The sequence below is a fragment of the Microtus oregoni genome, unplaced genomic scaffold (genome assembly GCF_018167655.1).
Source record: "Microtus oregoni isolate MIOR12 unplaced genomic scaffold, Mior012 000014F_ref0000157, whole genome shotgun sequence".
NCBI lineage: Eukaryota > Metazoa > Chordata > Mammalia > Rodentia > Cricetidae > Microtus > Microtus oregoni.
The window spans coordinates 20,001,635-20,019,814 of record NW_024543073.1 but is presented as its reverse complement, the minus strand read 5'-3'; the positions used below and the strand labels follow the sequence as shown (position 1 = coordinate 20,019,814).

General features: G+C 42.5%; 1 protein-coding gene across 1 annotated transcript in view; it reads right to left on the bottom strand.

The window, feature by feature from the left end:
- The window catches only part of Iqgap2 (IQ motif containing GTPase activating protein 2), a 283,844-nt gene that overhangs the window by 96,154 nt on the left and 169,510 nt on the right, over positions 1-18,180 (bottom strand). Inside the window, exons 8-11 of the mRNA XM_041663248.1 lie at positions 16,690-16,868; positions 14,619-14,706; positions 7,405-7,568; positions 2,446-2,606 (exon numbers count right to left, since the gene is read on the bottom strand). Of these exons, the coding sequence (XP_041519182.1) occupies positions 2,446-2,606; positions 7,405-7,568; positions 14,619-14,706; positions 16,690-16,868 (592 nt within the window). The remainder of the gene's footprint in view (positions 1-2,445; positions 2,607-7,404; positions 7,569-14,618; positions 14,707-16,689; positions 16,869-18,180) is intronic.

Below are 18,180 nucleotides of genomic sequence, written 5' to 3'. Positions count from 1 at the left end.
TAAAAATCCAAGTGATGGCTCTGTAGGAGTCAGGTGGGAATCCTCCAGGATGGGCACAGACAAACCCACCGACACCTATGATCCCTTGAGAAACGCACACCAATGAACCAAAGGAAAAAGCCAACAGAACACCACAGGCCCTTCCAATGAGAATCAATCTTTAGGACGAAGGCACCGTGACAGCAAAATTAGGAGGGATGAGTGGTAGCCCTCACAAACAGATTGGCTGGTGTCAAAGGAGAAGTGGAAGGGACCAATTGGTGGTGTACCTTCCCTGGACGAGCACTGGCCTAAGCACTGAATTCTCAAAGCGTTTCTGTAACTGTGGAGAGAGGTTTGGTTGTTTTATTTCCTTTATGTTTGTCTTTACAGATGACAAGGAAAAGATTTGGTTAGAGGAGGCCGAGTAAATAACTCTGACTTCAAAGCTTATGTATCTCTTAGCCACCTGCTCCCAGAAGGAGCAGCCTGGCTAGGGTGAGAAGCATCAAGTAATTCATGAGTGCATCCTCCGTAGCAGGCAATGTGCTGATACTGTGCTCGATGGAGGTGCCAAGCTCCTGGCGGTGAAAGGGGCACATACAGAGACGGCCAGGCCAGCAGGTTCAGTGTGGCTGGAGACAGTTTGGCTGAAGTAGACAGTGCCCAGTGAGGTCCAAAACCATGTCACTCAGAGATCAGAAACTCAATCGTGCACAAACATAAACATGTAGTTTTTGTTGCTTGTTTATTTTGTTTTTTCATGTTGAGATAGAGTCATGTAGCCCAGGCTGGCAACAGACTTGCTATATAGTCAAGGAAGATTCTGAACTCAATTTTCCACCTCCAGGTCCTGAATGTTGGAATCACAGGCATATGCCACTATGCCAGGCTTACCTCTGTTCTTTTAGGTTATTATTATATCATGAACTTGAATCATGCAGGCCATGTGGCTCTCAAACGGAGTGGGCCCATTTTCCCTAAGTGGCATTTGTACATAGGGAAGCAATTTTGATCAACAGAATGGGTAACTGGATTGGAAAGACAAGGACCATCATGTAGGGGGCAGTGGCCTGGTATGTTGGACAATTAGTTTGCCAGGAGTCATTGTTAGATTTTAACCTCTGCCGAGGAGCGAGAAGCTTTAGACTTTCGTGTCAAGTGGGGTCAAGGGTTGGTTAGAGAAGACTGACTGACGGCTGGATGGATGGAGAGAGGAAAGAGGCAGGGTACTTCACTGTGGATGCTACTGCAGAAAGAGAGATACAACAGCTAGGTGATGGCGACCCCTGGAGAGGAAGCCCTTTGCCAAGTACTGTGGACAAAGGCCGCTGTGCACAGTGGATGTGGACACGAGCAGCTGCCTCATGGCACAAGGGTTCTGGCTAAAGGAAGAAGAAAACTAGGTCAGACTGGTGCTTCTAGGCCTGGAGAAAAGCGTGACCCCATTAGCAGGAGCAAGGGAGGGAGGAGAAAATTACCTGGGAAATAAGCGCGCCAGAGTATGTCAAGCGGGAGGGTTTAACTCAGGTAGAACGGGATGACGCATTTCAGTAGGAAGACTAGAAAGGAGGCTCTACTGTCCCTCCAATTCTTGTAATTTTGGATAAAGGCAAGTGACCCGACACCGTTTACTCAGAATCTTAAACCCCCCTTTCCCTTCTTTTGCAACTGTGATTGACATAAGATCAGCCACCCTGTGGATTAGAGCCAGTTTAGGGGCACTGGCCAAATTACTGTCTAGAGCTGGGTAGACATTGCCCTCTGGTGGTCACAGCAAGTCAGGATTCGCTCAACTCTTTTTTTTTTTTTTTTTTTTTTTTTTGCCTTTTCTTTTCTTCATCCTAGCTGAATCTAATTTGGGGGTTGAGTGCTCCTTTGTGTGAGGCCCTGGGTTCAGCACCCAGTAAGTAGCAAAAAGAAAAGAGAAGTCCCTGATTCGGCCTTTAATTTCCGTCCTTCGCTCGCTCTCTAGATCCACTACAGCGTTAAGTAGGACTAGCAATCACAGTTTTCTAGAAACTTGAAACGAAAAATATCTCAAACTGAGGTACATACAACCCATGGTGCTTACTGGGCTCTTGTGGGTCAACAGTGAGAAGAGTTGAGAGATTGGGGCCCCACTTAGGGTCCATGACTCCAGAAGTTTCCTTATCAGTGGAATGGAACCTCAGGTGGATAGCTACTTCTAACTCCTCTGAAGAGGCCTGAAGGGAGGTATATTTTCAACAGATCCTCCAGTAAGCAATCTCTGCTTAGGATAAAGTCAGTCCTCATCAAAAGATTATAACTTTCTCCCCAGCAAAGGTAGACTATAAAGAAGGCCTCTTACCGCAGGGTAGAGCAGCTCTTGAGGCAATGCAAGCAGGGTATGTGGGCTTCTCCACTGAGCGAGTTGTTAATTTGGGAGATCTACCAAGCACACTTTTTCTCCTCCCGAAAGAAGGTTTGGAAAGCGCTCCTTACCGGTTCACGTGTGCCTCGTCCAGATTGTTGAAGCCGATGGTGGGACTTCGCAGCTGGTTCTGCACAGACACGGGGTCATTGCTGTCCAAGGCCTGGTTTAGCAAAGCAACAGCAGACAGCATCTCCACGGCAATCAGGAGCTCCTCATGGGCCAAGTAGTTCTGTTGGCAACACAGGGCAAAGTGAGTTCCCAGAATTACACCCTGTACATACGTGCTTCAGGGACGGGATGCATATGACCAAGAGCATGCCCGCCTGCTAGTTGCTGGCTTCCAGAAGATCCAGGTAAATGGCTCCTAGGTTCTTTTAGATTATTATTTTGGGGGTTGTGCTACATATAACCTACAGTTACAATGTCACAAAGATCTGTATCCCACGCTGGTCTCTACTTCGAGCAGTGCTGGCTGCCTATCAGGCTCTAGGGAGCCCCGTAATTAAGTCACAGGTTAGACAAAACTGGCAGAGCGGTCCAGGTAAGATCTCGGCAAAGCAAATGACTCTGTTTTGGGCCCAGGAAAGGGGAGTTTTATCTAAATGTTATAAACCTAGAAAAACAAATATAATCTTTAAGACAAGGAAGTAGATTCTGCCCCTGAAGAGTGAATTTCGGTTTTATAAATTGGGTAGAAACTTTAAGATGTACTATAAGGTCTGGATATTTGATGTCATTTAAGATAAATCTTTTTTTGTTATTGTTAAGCAAAAAGACCCTCCATATTTGCATATTTGTGAATCTATTTTATTTCAATTATGTAAAAACCGGTTAGCTGTCAGAGCATTCTTTTGCTATTTTCTTCCATTAGCTGTCAGAGCATCCTTTTGCTATTTTCTTCCATTTGATCATTTTCTATCATTTTAATTAATTTCAAAAGAGGACAGTTGTTTCATTATATTGAAAAGATTGAAAAATAATTACTTTAAAAAGTGGATATACAGCTGGGCGGTGGTGGCGCACGCCTTTAATCCCAGCACTCGGGAGGCAGAGGCAGGTGGATCTCTGTGAGTTTGAGGCCAGCCTAGTCTACAAGAGCTAGTTCAAGGACAGGCCCTAAAGCTACACAGAGAAACCCTGTCTCTAAAAATAAAAAACAAAAAAACAAAAAAACAAAACCCAAAACAAGTGGTTATACATACTTACATTTAGAATACTATGTATGCAAAATGTCGTAATCATATTAAAATGCATATTATAGCTTTCTGGATCACCACAGAAAACTTTAAAAACAAACTGATTTCAGAGTAATAAAGCACCGTTTTATTTTTTATAGCAAACAGGAAACTGTGGCAAACACACAGTACTTTATCTTAGTGACACACATTAACTATAAATTTTCCAGAAGAAGAAGGTGTAAGACTGACTACAGATCACAGCAGCCCGGCGGAACCCTGCTTAAGCACCTCCTCTACCTCTTCCAGTGGACTATTCACAGATATCAAACAGCTATGACAGAAGGGCAAGGACCAGAGAAGAAAGGGCTGGACCGCTGCATGGGAGGCTCTGATCCTCGGCTGAGCGAGGCTGTGATGTGAATGTCTGAGCTCAAATCTAGAGAAGTGAGAGGGGACCATGTAAGACAACAATCTGCACTGCAAAGTCATTATTTCTATGTAGAAAATGTGTGTGAAGTGGGAGGTGTCTTGTTAGTAAGAATAAATAAACAGGTCCTACAACCCAGGGGCTGGAGAGATGGCTCAGCAGCAAGGAGTTCTTGCTCTTACAGAGGACCAGAGTTCAGTTCCCAGAATCCATGCCTGGAAGCTCATAACTGCCAGCTGCAGGCTGTCCAACCCCTTAGGCTTCCATGAGGGTGTGTGCGTGTGTCTGCTCTCTTTCTCTCTCTCTCTCTCTCTCTCTCTCTCTCTCTCTCTCTCTCTGTCTCTCTCTCTCTGTCTCTCTCTCTCTGTCTCTCTGTCTCTCTCTCTGTCTCTCTCTCTCTCTGTCTCTCTCTCTCTCTCACACACACACACAGCCTTAAACAAATCCTATAACCCAAACGTTTTAGGCTATACTTACCTGGGATTATGTGTGTGTGTATGTGTGCATGCATGGGTACGTGTGTGCGTGTTTTGTTGTTGTTTGTTTTTCCTTTACTATTTGATTTTTGGTTTTTTGAGACAGCGTTTCTCCGTGTAGTTCTGGCTGTCATAGAACCCACTCTGTAGACCAGGCTGGCCTCAAACTCAGAGGTTCGTCTCTCTGCCTCCTGAGTACTGGGATTAAAGACATGCCACCACTGCTGGGCTTATATTCACTTGATTTAATGCACACATAGTTTACAGAGGTGTTATTCATTTTAACTGACTTTTAAAAATTATATAATATATACCATAATCCAATACATTTCAGTCTATGGATTCTGTTTTGTTTCACTCAATGTGAACCTTTTGTTCTGATCATTAGTCATTATTTTTTTACATTTATTTATTTATTTATTTATTTATTTATTGTGTGTGCCTGCACACACACCAGAATGTGTACATGGCCATCAGAGAACAAACTGTGAGAGACAGTTCTCTCCTTCTACTGTGTGGGTCCCAGGATGAAACTCAGGCCTTCAGTGGCAACTCCCTGTACCCACCGAGCTACCTTATTATTCTTTCTACCATCTTTTTTGCTGGTTGCACAGTATTCCTAGCACAGAAAAAATACCACATATTAATCTTTTATTAATAATAATTAACAGGCAGTTAGATTCTATTTGTTTTTCTCACTCTAATAGACTGAGAAACATCTCCATGGCTAAGCTTCCTGATTTGTATTCTTCAGGCTCGGTTTCCAGAATGCAATGGTCAGAATCGTTAGCCTTTGAGACACATTGGTATAGATGAAGGCTGCACAGTTTCACATACCGGATTCTCGAAAAGTTCCAGCTGTTCCATATTTATATCCAGGCAAATCTTTTGAGTAACTACCAATCTAATTACACACACACACATGTGCGCACACATGTACACACGCATGCAACATACGCATGCACACACATACACATGCATGCACACACATACGCATGCACGCACACACACACACATGCACACACCGCATGCACACTGGTTATCATTCACAAACATTTTTCCTTTTTTAAGTTCAGCATTCATAGTTTTGTGAGCTGGCCATTCATGGCTCTGTGAGTGGGCCACTCATACATACTCTTGACCTCTTTTCAATATAAGGCTCTGGTTCTCAGTTTTAAGATCCGATCATTATTCCTGTATCATTTCTTAAAACTTTAATTTTTAAAAAGCTTTATTTATTAAAGTTGGGCCTGGTGGGACCACTCCTTTTCCCAGAACCTAGGAAGCAGATACAGGAGTATTTCTGTCAGTTCAAGACAAATTTGGTCTACAACTAATTTCAGGGACAGCAACGTGGTATGATGAGATCCTAACTCAAAAAAAAAAAAGAGAAAAGATTAGAAATCTTACTTATTTCTCTTATGTGTAATGGGTTTTTGGCTTGCATGTTTGTTTGTGTACCACATGCCAGGGGAAGCCAGAAGAGGGCATCAGATGCCCCAGAATGGAGTTACAGAAGGCTGTGAGCCACCATGTGGATGATGGGAATTGAACCTGGGTCCTCTGGAAGAGCAGCGGGTGCTCTTAACTGCTGAGCCATCTCTCCAGTCCAGAATTTGGGGTTTTAAAAATTACTTTTACATTTAACTTTTAATTTTTCAAGAGGTGACGCTGGGAACTGAACATGGCTTCACACAAGACAGGCAAACATCTAACCTTGAAGAAATTATTCTGAGAGATACGTGTTCTGAATTCATACTCTTTGATCACCTGGTAAACACGGCACAGGACTCCATAGTAAACAACCCTCCTCGCACCTGCAACACCAGCGCTTCTCTGTATAACATTCTCGGCTTACTTCTAGTGCTTTTCATTTCTCCCGTCTCCGCTGCTCAGACTTCAAACAAACATTCTATTATATAATGTGGTGGTTTGGCAGAAAATGGCCCCCAAAGGGAGTGGCACTATTAGAAGGTGTGGCCTTGTTAGAGTAGGTGTGATCTTATTGGAGGAAGTGTGTCACTGAGGAGGTGGCCTTTGAGGTCTCATATATGCTCAAGCCATGCTCAGTGAGTCAGTTCACTTTGCGTTTGCGTTACTGTCTGATCAAGATAGAGCTAGCACCATGTCTGCCTGCATGCCACCATGTCCTGCCACGATGATAAGGGACTACACCTCTGAAAATGTGAGCTACCCCAATTAAATGTTTTTCTTTTATAAGAGTTGCCATGGTCATGGTGTCTCTTCACAGCAATAGAAACCCTAACTAAGACACACGTTAAATGAAAATGACTATTAAATAGTTTAGCATATTAAGGATTATAAATTTACAACAACCAAAGCCAGGCTGCTAATGTTTTCAGTTGCAGATTTCTAGAAATGCTGATTTAAAGCATATTTCAATAAAGTTAAAATTATTCAACATTCTCTCTTTTTTAAAAAAAAATATATTTTTTTTTTACTTATGTGTTTGTGTGGATCTGTGTGTGGGTGTGTATGTAAATACTGAGTTCAAGGGCCCTTCCCTTAGAGGCCAGCGGCATTGGGTCTCCTTGAAGCTAGAATTTCTGGCAACTGTAACCTGCCTGATGTGGGTGCTTAGAACAGGCCTTGGGTCCCCACAAGAGCAGAATGAGCTCTGAGCTATCTTTCCAGCCCAAACTTCTTATAAACACACACACAGAGACAACGGCAACAGTCTGTTCTTCTGCGTATTGTGTACACGACTCCTGGATATCCTAACTATGCCCTTAGTACTTTCCTTAGACTGAAAGCAAGGGTTAAAGGGAAAATGAACTCTGGGGCCGCATCAGTGGGCCACTGAGGCTAGGGCTGCAGGCTATTACTACCCAGAGACTCTGTACCCCTCATCCTGCCTGCCCCTGATCTCAGCGGCCGTCCTTCTCCCTGGGACGCCGTATGAACGCGCACACAGCCATGCCTCACCAAGGTGTTCTGTTTCTGGAGGTTGAAGAGTTCACTCTGGTACATAACGGCAGCAAAGGGATACACAGCTGGCAGCTGGGCTTCTGGTTTCTTCAGGGCAAGCAATGTGTTCTCAGGGTCTCCTTCCCGAAGGACAGCATTGATGTGGTCCACGGCGGCCAGCCCTGGGGGACAGGGGTGCATACTAGGTGAGAATGTGTACCTTGGCCTGCCCAGCCCACCCTCCTTTCCAAGCTTCTAACGGCAGCCATCACTTTCCACAAATTCTGAAACTCTGCAGGTGGAGTGGAAAAAGCTTGTGACATCAGCTCAGTGATTCTGGTCCCTCAAATGCCTGCAGCTAGCTCCCTGAAGAACTACAGCACCAATGGACCTTCAGTTCTGGATAGCTCCTGTTAGCATGACACCCTCACAAAAGCCTTTCTTTTGTGTGCGTATGTTACACATGTCATGTGTATGTGTGCCAGTGTGTGGGCACCTGTGGGACTCAGAGGACAACCTCAGATGCCAGTCTTCACTTTCCACCACGTTGGAGACAGCACCTCTTTTGTTGTTAGCTGCTGTGCATGCCTGGTTACCTGGCCCAAGAGCCTCAGGAGATCTGTTACCTCACTGTAGGACTGGTAAGCAGACATACACTGCTTCATCCAGTTTTTATATATGGGCTCAGGGGATTTGAACTCATGTCTTTACGCTTGCATGGCAAGTTCTTTACCCACTGGGCCATCTCTTTGGAGCGCAAAAGCTTCTCTTTCAGGACTGGCTTTTTTCCCACCTCACCCATGATGCCTTCAAACTACTTGTATCCTGAAGATTTCCCATCCTGTGAATCTCATTTGTAGGTAAAGTTGGAACATAGTGTTCTGCATGTTTATTCTTAGCAGTTCCTTGTGGGTCAGTACTGCCTTACTAAGCAAATCTTTAAGTCAAATGAAGACCAGGAGCAAGCCCTGTCCGGATCCTGTATTCTCCCAGTGGATCATGGAAGCCCAAAGCAGAACTTGGTACCCTGCCATTGTACTCTCCGAAACAACCCTAAATGCCTAATCTCTCCATCAGCTATAACATTCAGGCTACAAAGAGCTTTAGTGATTAAAAGAAGGGTGCTTGGAATGATGAAGTCAACAAAGTTTTCAGAACACAACACAGTAGCCTAACTCCTGGTCCAACAAGGGGAAGGAAAGATGAGCTGTCCCCATCAAGAGAAAACCAGAGAAAGCCTGCAAGATTTGCCTTCTAAGGAAGGCATCTGGGTCCCAGGAAAAACAGACATGCACTTGTCTCTCTGCCTAACACAGTGGTCACACCATAGCTAAAATTAATCTAACCCCTTTTGAAGAATGACGATATATCTCCCAAGGAGCTTCCCTGAACTTTCTACTGAGAAATGTCACTCAAGAGCTAAAGGCATGAATAAAGGAAGCCTTCAGGTCACCACCCCCCTCAAAAGTACACTTAGCATAGACGATCCATAGAGTCCAAACATTTCTTTTTTATCCTTTGAACTCACTTGATAAAGGAAAGGATTCCAAAAAGGAAGACAAATGATTGTGATGTGTCCTGTTTGTTAGCATTCCAAAGCCTTCCGGCTGGATCTAGAGTTACCTGGGACTTCAACTGCAAACATTTCCTTCACTTGGAGAACTTTTTATGCAGGTTTGTATGGCTGGCTGGTAAGTATTTTTATAAATATATTCCAGAAAATCATGTCCTTAAAGTTCCCTTTGAAACTATCTTTTCTTGGGGCTAGAGAGATAGCTCAGTGGTTAAGAGTCTTTCCTGATCTTCCAGAGGGCCAGGGTTTGGTTTTGGCAATCATATGGAAGCTAACAACCACCCTAACTCCAGCTCTGGGGGAGTCACTGTCTTCTGAGCTCTGTGGACATCAGACATGCCATATAGTGCACACACATATGAATGCAGAAAAAAATTCATATGCATAAGATCAAATTTAAATTATAAAAAACCCTATTTTTCTGCTCCCCTCCCCATGAAGTTACTTCTTTTCTGCATTCTGCATTTAACAAAATACCTAGTCCAAAAGTTGATAGAGTGAGTATACCTTAGAGGCCACATGACAAACCCTGAAGAAAATGACTGTAGTCCAAACATATGAAGTTTTTGAGGAGAGATCCCGGACATAACCACCAAAGCTGCTGCCAATGCCAGTTACTGACTACTATGAATGCAAATGCCTTGGCATTAATACAATAACCCTCCAGGTTGGGATGAGCTTGTCAATATTCCTATTTTCTGGCAGATTTTTTTCAGTTTTTAAATTGTTTTTTTTTGAGCTATATATTTTTCTCTGCTCCCCTCTCTACCTCCCCCTCCCCTACTGCCTGCTCCAATGATCCCCACATTTCCACTTCTCTCAGGAGATCTTGTCTTTTTCTACTTCCCATGTAGATTATATCCATATTTTTTTTTTTTAGGGTTCTTTTTGTTGTCTAGGTTCTCTGGGATTGTGAATTGTAGGCTGGTTTTTCTTTGCTTTATGTCTAAAAGCAATTTACAAGTGAGTACATATTATATTTGTCTTTCTAGGTCTGAGTTACCTCACTCAATATGATGTTTTGTCAAAGGCTTTTTTAGCATCTAATGAGATGATCATGTGGTTTTTTCCAGTTTGTTTATATGGTGGATTACATTGACAGATTTTATATGTTGAACCCTTCCTGCCTCTCTGGGATGAAGCTGACTTGATCACGGTGGATGAGTTTTCTGATGAGTTCTTGGATTCAATTTGTCAGTATTTTATTGAGTATTTTTGCATCAATGGTCATGAGTGAGAATGGTCTGTAATTCTCTTTCTTAGTAATGTCTTTGTGTGGTTTGGGTATCAGGATAATTTAGCCTCATAAAAAGTTTGGCAATGTCTCTTCTGTTTCTATTGTGTGGAACAATTTGAGGAGTATTGGTATTAGTTCTTCTTTGAAAATCTTGTATAATTCTGCACTGAAATCATCCGGTCCTGAGCTTTGTTTGGTTGGGAGACATTTGATGACTGTTTCTATTTCTTTAGCAGTTATAGGTCTATTTAATTTGCTTATCTGGTCTTGATTTAATTTTTGTAAGAGATATTTATCCAGAAAGTTGTCCATTTCCTTTAAGTTTTCCAATTTTGTGGAGTGCAGGTTTTCGAAGTATGACCTAATGATTCTCTGGGTTTCCTCTGTGTCTGTTGTTATTTTGAATATTCTCTCTTTTCCTTTTGGTGAGTTTGGAAAAAGGTATTTTTTGTTGATTTTCTTGAAGAACCAACTCTTTGATCTCATTGATTGTTTGTATTGTTTTCTTTGTTTCTATTTTTGCTGATTTCAGCTCTCAATTTGATTATTTCTGGCCGTCTAGTCTTCCTGGGTGAATTTTTTTTTTGTTCTAGCATTTTCAGGTGTTAACTCACTAGTGTGGGAATTTTTCAGCTTTTTTTATGTAGGCATTTAGTGCCATGAACTTTCCTCACAACACTGCTTTCATTGTGTCCCATAAATTTGGGTATGTTGTGTGATCATTTTCGTTGAATTTTAAGAAGTCTTTAATTCCTTCCTTTATTTCTTCCTTGACCCATTGGTGATTCATGTGACCATTGTTTAATTTCCATGTGTTTGTGGGCTTTCTGAAATTAGTATTGCTGTTGAATTTTCTAATTTTAAGCCATGACAATCCTATAACATGCAGTTATTTCAATTTCTTTGTATCTGTTGAGGTTCGCTTTGTTATTTAGTATGTGGTCAACTTTTGAGAAGGTTCCAAATGGTGCTGAGAAGAAGGTATATTCTTTTATGTTTGGATGGAATGTTCTATAGATGTCTGTTAAGTCCATTTGAGTCATAACATCTGTTAGTTCCCTTATTTCTCTGTTAATTTTCTGGCTGACAGACCTGTCCAGTGTGAGAGTAGGGTGCTGAAGTCTACACTGTTAGTGTTTGGGGTTTAATGTGTGATTTAAGCTTTAGTAGTGTTTCTTTTACACACGAGGGTGCCATTGTATTTGGGGTATAGATGTTCAGTATTGAGATTCCTTTTGATGGATTTTTCCTGTGACTAATAAGAAATGTCCTTCTTTGTCTCTTTTGATTGATTTTTAGTTTGAAGTCTACTTTTTTAGGTATTAGGATAGCTACACCAACTTGTTTCTTAGGTCCAATTGATTGGAAAAATTTTTCCCAACCCTTTACTCTGAGATGAAGTCTGTCTTTGAAGTTGAGGTGTGTTTCTTAAATGCAGCAGGATGGATGGATTCTGTTTTCATATCCAACCTGTTAGCCTGTGTCTGTCTATTTATAGGCGAGTTGAACACATTTATATTATGGTATATTAATGACCAGTGATTGCTAATTTCTGTTATTTTATTTTTTGTTGTTGGTGATATTATTGTGTGTGTCTTTCTCTTCTTTGGGATTTGCTGCTGTGAGATCATCTATTGCATTTTTTATGGATGTAGCTAACTTCCTTCGGTTGGAGTTTTTCTTCTAGTACTTTGTGTAAGGGCTTGGTGTATGGCTAGGTTTTGGAAAATCTGGTTCTGTCATGGAATATCTTGTTTTGTTCATCTATGGTGATTAAAAGTTTTGCTGGATATAGTAGTCTGGGCTGGCATCCATGGTCTCTTATTGTCTGCATAACACTTGACCAGGACCTTCTGGCTTTCATTGTTTCCATTGAGAAGTCAGGTATAATTCTGATAGGTTTACCTTTATATGTTACTTGGCCTTTTTCCTGTGCAGCTCTTAATATTCTTTCTTTATTCTGTATGTTTAGTGTTTTGAATATTATGTGGTGAAGGGACTTATTTTTTGGTTCAGTCTGTTTGATGTTCTGTAAGCTTCTTGTATCTTCATAGGCATATCCTTCTTTAGGTTGGGAAAATTTTTTTCTATGATTTTGTTGAATATATTTTCTGTGCTTTTGAGTTGGACTTCTCCTTCTTCTATCCCTATTATTCTTAGGTTTTGTTTTTTCATGGTGTCCCATATTTCCTGGATATTTTGTGTTAAGCTTTTGTTAGATTTAATGTTTTCTTTGACTGATGAGTCTTTTTTCTCTATAGTATCTTCATTGCTTGAGATTCTCTCTTCCATCTCTTGTATTCTGTAGAGATCTCTGGCTTGGGCTTGTTTCCGTGGATGTCCCTGGCTTGGGTCTGCTCCCGAAGAGGTCACTGGCCTTGGCCTACTGGCAGATTTTAAAGTGTATCAACAGCTCACCATCACATCATCAACTACACTTTCAGTTCTACTGAACTACAGATTTGAAAAGAGAAGAGATGAAAATTTCAGAAGAACCAAGCCATCAAACATGGTAGCACTCCCATCAATTTCAGCTTGTGTTATGGTACAAATCACCTATTGCCTGGTACTTTAAAATGAAATGAAAGTATAGCCAGTTTAGCTAAATCTGTGGTCAGGAAGTTAGGTCATTGGGTATTCAAGCATTTATTTACAGAGAATTTTATTAAACACACAAAGGAAGAAAGCTGTCTTCGGTAGAAGCATTTCAAAGGCTACAGGATCATTTCCTCTCAAAGCGTTAGGAGTTCAAATGTTGTCTCATTAGTGATATTAATTTCTTCCTGTAATTGTCAAGTTCAGTCAAGGAGATTGGAAGTCTCAACCTTCACAAACAGCAGAAAGCAAATACTGAAACTAGGCTTTAGGCTTTGTCTATCATTACCCACATATTCAAGGTGTCACGCCATAGAAGAGCATAAGCTGCACCCTGAAATCGTAGGAGTTGATGTAAGCACATCAGCAGTGAGCTCTCATGTACTTCTGAAGCTCAGGTGTTAGCTGTTAGACAATGACATGAATTAATCTGCCTGGCATCCTTGATCCCCACAGGACTAGTCTACAACAGGTCTCAGCCACACCTGCAGGTGTATATTTCTTTGAGTGTTCAAAGCAACTAGAAATGTTCCCAGTGCATCTAGGCAGTGACATGGAGGGTAGCTTTTGGAATGTTCTGTTTGGTGGAAGCTCCAATTTTAAATTCAGCAGAAGTTCACGTGATCTATTAAATGGGTCCAGTGGTCTTTCGTGTATTAAAAGTTTGGGGAAAATATGGGCTATGTAGAATAATGTAGAGAGAAAAAGTATCAAAGTAAATTCCTTACAGCCCATTCTAATGTCCAAGTAAAAATAATTTTTATTAGATGGAGGAAAAGTCTAATGATTGATGGATTCACATTTGTTCCTTTTTAATGACCTAACTTTTCTGTGTTTTACAGTCTGTTCTAGTTAGCTTTAACTATCAACTTGAGACAGCCTAGAGTCACCTGAGAAGGGGCTCTCAACTGAGGGAAAGGGCAGGTCAGACTGGACTTTGAGCATGTCGATGGGGGACTGTCTTCATTGTTATTGATCTACAAGGACCCAGCCCACTGTAAGCAGCATCCTTCCTTGGGCCGTGGGTCCTGTACGAGAAAGCCAACTAAGCTTCCTGAGTACAAGCTTGCAGTAGAGCTAGCAAGCAGAACTTCCCCATGGCTCTGCTTCTAGTTCCTGCTGGATTGGGGCTTTGACTCCCCTCAGTGAGCGGCTATGACCTGTGTGAGTCAAATAAATCCTTCCCTCCCCTAAGCTACATTTGGTCAAAGTGCTTTACCACAGACCAGAAGGGAAACCAGAACCCAGTCACTCAGCCGAACAGGGTGTGGAGAGGAACTGAACTACGTGACCCCACACAGGCTCAGAAGCACAGAACCAGACTTGCTATCATGTAACTCCATTTCGCCTGCCCATAGTCTCATTCAGTTGCAGTAAAAGGTCATGGAAGCTGTTAAGAAAAAATCTTGGAACTATAAACCAAAGCCCATGAATGAGTAACAAGCAGAAGTGCCCGTAATATAATACCCTTTCCAATTTCAGCAGAGCGTCATCACACAATCAAGAGCAAGGACCCATGACCATTAAGCTGTAATCTTTTCCTAAATAACAGTCAGTGTCAGTCCTACAAGGGACAGAGCCAAAATGACACATATCAGAGCAGGATAGAACCAGTTTCCGGACACTTTAACAAGCTGTGTGTGGTCCAGGGATGATATCAGTGAAGGGGGCTGTCAGATGTGGTATCACAGTGACGAGCAGCATTGATAGATTCCCCATACATAAGGCAGCTTTGCAAGTTACGAGTGGAGGGCTCTGCAGCGGTTCTGGCATAGAAAGTTCACACCTTATAGAAATACCATTTCCAACACGTCACCCATCACTTACTATTGACCGCATTGATGTTGCTCTGGATTTCTGCCTGGGTCAGCAGCTCCTCATACGCGTCTCTCTCCTCCTCTGAAATACAGCTGTTCTGCAAAACAAAGTCTTCACTGATCCCCGAGCTTCGGTTCAACGTTTCCAAAACACAAAACTCAAACAAATGACAAAGGGAGCTTGCTCCTTTTTGTTTGTCATCAACACGGGCATCTGTGGGATACCTGCCTGGTGCAGGGCTCTAGGGGAGGCACACCCAGCAAGAACGACACAGACGAACAGCAGGCCCTGGCTCTGTGAACAAGGCCACATTTCTAACAGGAAACTATTAGAAGGGATCAGTCAATGTGGCAACTTTTACAGAGGGAAAACAGTGAAGTGCTTGAAATTTCCTTTGAGTCCATCTAAAAAACTAAAAGCCACAAATAATGAATATGCACAGAAGAGATCACAGTCAAAACTCAACTGGGAAGAAAAATCTAAACCAGGGTAGCAACTGAGGAAAGTCCAGAGGGGGAACAGAGTAATGATGAAGTCCAGGATGAACAATGGGTCATAGGCAGTACTGTTCAGTTAAAAAATGGAAAAGAAGGCACACAACTTGGCCTGTCTGTTATGTTAGACAAAATATGGTCTGCATTGTAAAGGACACCAAAGACCAAGCTGAACACTTGTACTTAGTGTATTTGTTTTGAGACAGGGTCTCACTGTGTAGCTCTATCTGGCCTGAAACTCAATTTGCTGACCAGGTGTCCAGAGATCAGTCTGTCTCTGCCTTCTAAGTCTTGGACCCAAAGGTGTGCAGCGTCACACCTGGCCCTGTACTTACTATAAGTAGGAAAAAGAGAACCAGGAAAGATCTGAATTAAACACTAATCCCACCATCTCATGTTCTGAGAGGGGTCAGGTGAGAGACAATAGGAAACCAGGGAGACCCAGGAGGAAGGGTCTTCAGGAGTCCTGTGGAAACCCTGCAGGTCAGTGTGTGGGACTTGGAGGCAGAGAATAAATTCAAGTTGGCAGGAAAAGGCAGCAGAATCCAGTAAGGAGCAGGAGAGATGGGACATAAAGAATTCTAGACAAGATGGCAGTCACCTCAAACCATGGAGGCAAAACGTAGAACAAGCATGACAAGGACAAGTGGGAATGACCCTTCCTTTGCTGTTGTCAGGGAGATGTCTTAGGAGTACAGAACCCAAAATCTGCAGGAATGGAGAGGATGGCATGGGAGGAGGAGCTTAGAGGATGATGTGGGAGGGGGAGTTTAGAGGATGGTGTGGGAGGGGCATCTTAGAGGATGATGTGGGAGGGGCATCTTAGAGGATGATGTGGGAGGGGCATCTTAGAGGATGGTGTGGGAGGAGGAGCTTAGAAGATGATGTGGGAGGGGAAGTTTAGAGGATGGCGTGGGAGGGGCATCTTAGAGGATGGTGTGAGAGGAGGAGCTTAGAAGATGATGTGGGAGGGGCATCTTAGAGGATGGTGTGGGAGGAGGAGCTTAGAAGATGATGTGGGAGGGGAAGTTTAGAGGATGGTATGGGAGGGGCATCTTAGATGATGGCGCGGGAGGTGCATCTTGGAGTTACTAGCTGATTTCCTCAACACATGTATGACTCAACACAGAAGGAACAGAAAAAGATCAGTACAAGGCTGGAAAGACACCCAAGAGAAAGAGGGAGAAAGAAGAGACTCCAAGAGATCAGCATCGAAAACTGTTTCAGCCAAAACTTAAACATGAGAGACGTCTTCTTTAAACATTTCCTTGTTGAATTATTAATGTCTGTACATAGATACACAATTTTCATAGTTGGCATGGATCCTGAAGATGGTACTGAACTAGGATATTCTGAAGCCACTGTTTCTACGCCTCTTGGGTAAAACAATAAGTTCATAACTTGACGTTCAATTCTAATTACATGATGTAATTTAGGGTCATTTAACAAACCCTTCCATCCCAACCAAATCGAGAGGCCACAGCAGTTGACAGACAAATCACTGAGGTCAATATTAACGCCTTTCATGTCAGTCACTCATTACCACATCCAGCAGCACACGGGTTCCTGAGACTTTAACTAAGTACCTTCAGTTTTGCATTTTCCTCTTTTTTCTTTTTGGATTCCCAGAGTTCCTTCTGATACTCCTGTGAGAGGTTGTCATCCACGAAGGTTAAAACTGCATTTGGGTTTCTTAGTGTTATAATGGTCTGATCGGCCACTCCTTTTTCAATAGCCTCATTAATGGCTATGACTGCAGCATGTACTAAAAAGGAAAAAGAAAGGAGACTTTTTTAATTAGGAAAAGACATCGACAACATTGATACAATCAACTCAAGCAGTTTTACTGTCTTATTTAGCTCCCAGGAAGGAAAAGAAACCTCAGGTGTTGGGAGACAGCTCAGTTGGTAAGTGCTTGTTTGATTCCCAGCATTTATTTAAGAAGCCAGGCATGGTGATATATGCTTGGGATCCCGATCCTGGGGAGGTGGACACAGGTGGATACAGTGGATAGCTGGAGTTAACTAGCTGGCTACCCTAGCCACATTTTCTAGCCTTAGGTCCCACTGAAAGACTCTGCCTCTAAAAACAAGGTCGATAGCTCCTGAGGAATAAATTGCCTTACACATGCAATGCACTCATGTGTACATGCATATCTGCATACACATATCCAGCACAATAAAGAAAAAGACGTTGGACAAACATGCAATCTCTGCAAGCTCACCCGTCACTGGTCTTGGTCACAGTGTCTGTGTGGTATTCCCTATCTAGTTATTCAGACACTGAGATGAACCAGGGGCTATGCCATCCACTAGGGCACAGAGTAAGCCCTTGCTTCCTGCTCAGGAAAACACAGCCTTAAACAAGTTGGTGGTTCTAAGAGATGTCTGATTTAGCTTGTAACATCAAAAGAGTTATAGCAGTATCTACCCTAACCACTGAAGTCCAAAGGCACAGCAAGCAGAACTATGCTTTGTGAAATAAAAAAAAAATTATTTCTGAAATCTCTACATTCTCATCACACAGACACAAGTTTAAAACCCAAAAGCAATTACTTGGCTATGTGCAAATACTTTCAAATAATTACAATACTAAGGACAAAAATGTCAGGGTTCTCAGTGTTGACAGTGCTTTTGCAAATAAGGTGAGCATTCCTGAAACCTGCTGCACTGTCTACAAGAAATGTGTCCTTCACCAGTCTCATAAGGTAATGCAGGACAAGAAGGGCAAGGATTCTCTGCCAGGGAAAGCGGCATCAGACAGGGAACAGAGGGGCTGCATGGGCAGATGAAGCCTATTCTGACCCCAAAGGTTCAGTCTGCAAAGGAATTGGTGCTGAGGCTGGAGTCCTTTGAGCCCAGCTGCAGATCTCAGAGGATGTTGCCTATGAAAAGATTTGACTATCTTGAACTGGGAGGTGATAAGATGAGGAAAGGGTTAAATGGTCCGGCTCTAGACTGATGTTGTTATAAGGACAATAAAATCATGAAGTTATTTATATTCACTTCATCTGATTGCAGCTGGTCTTTCTGGGGTAAGTAAACTAGAATTATCATCATCATCAAAACCAAAGCAAA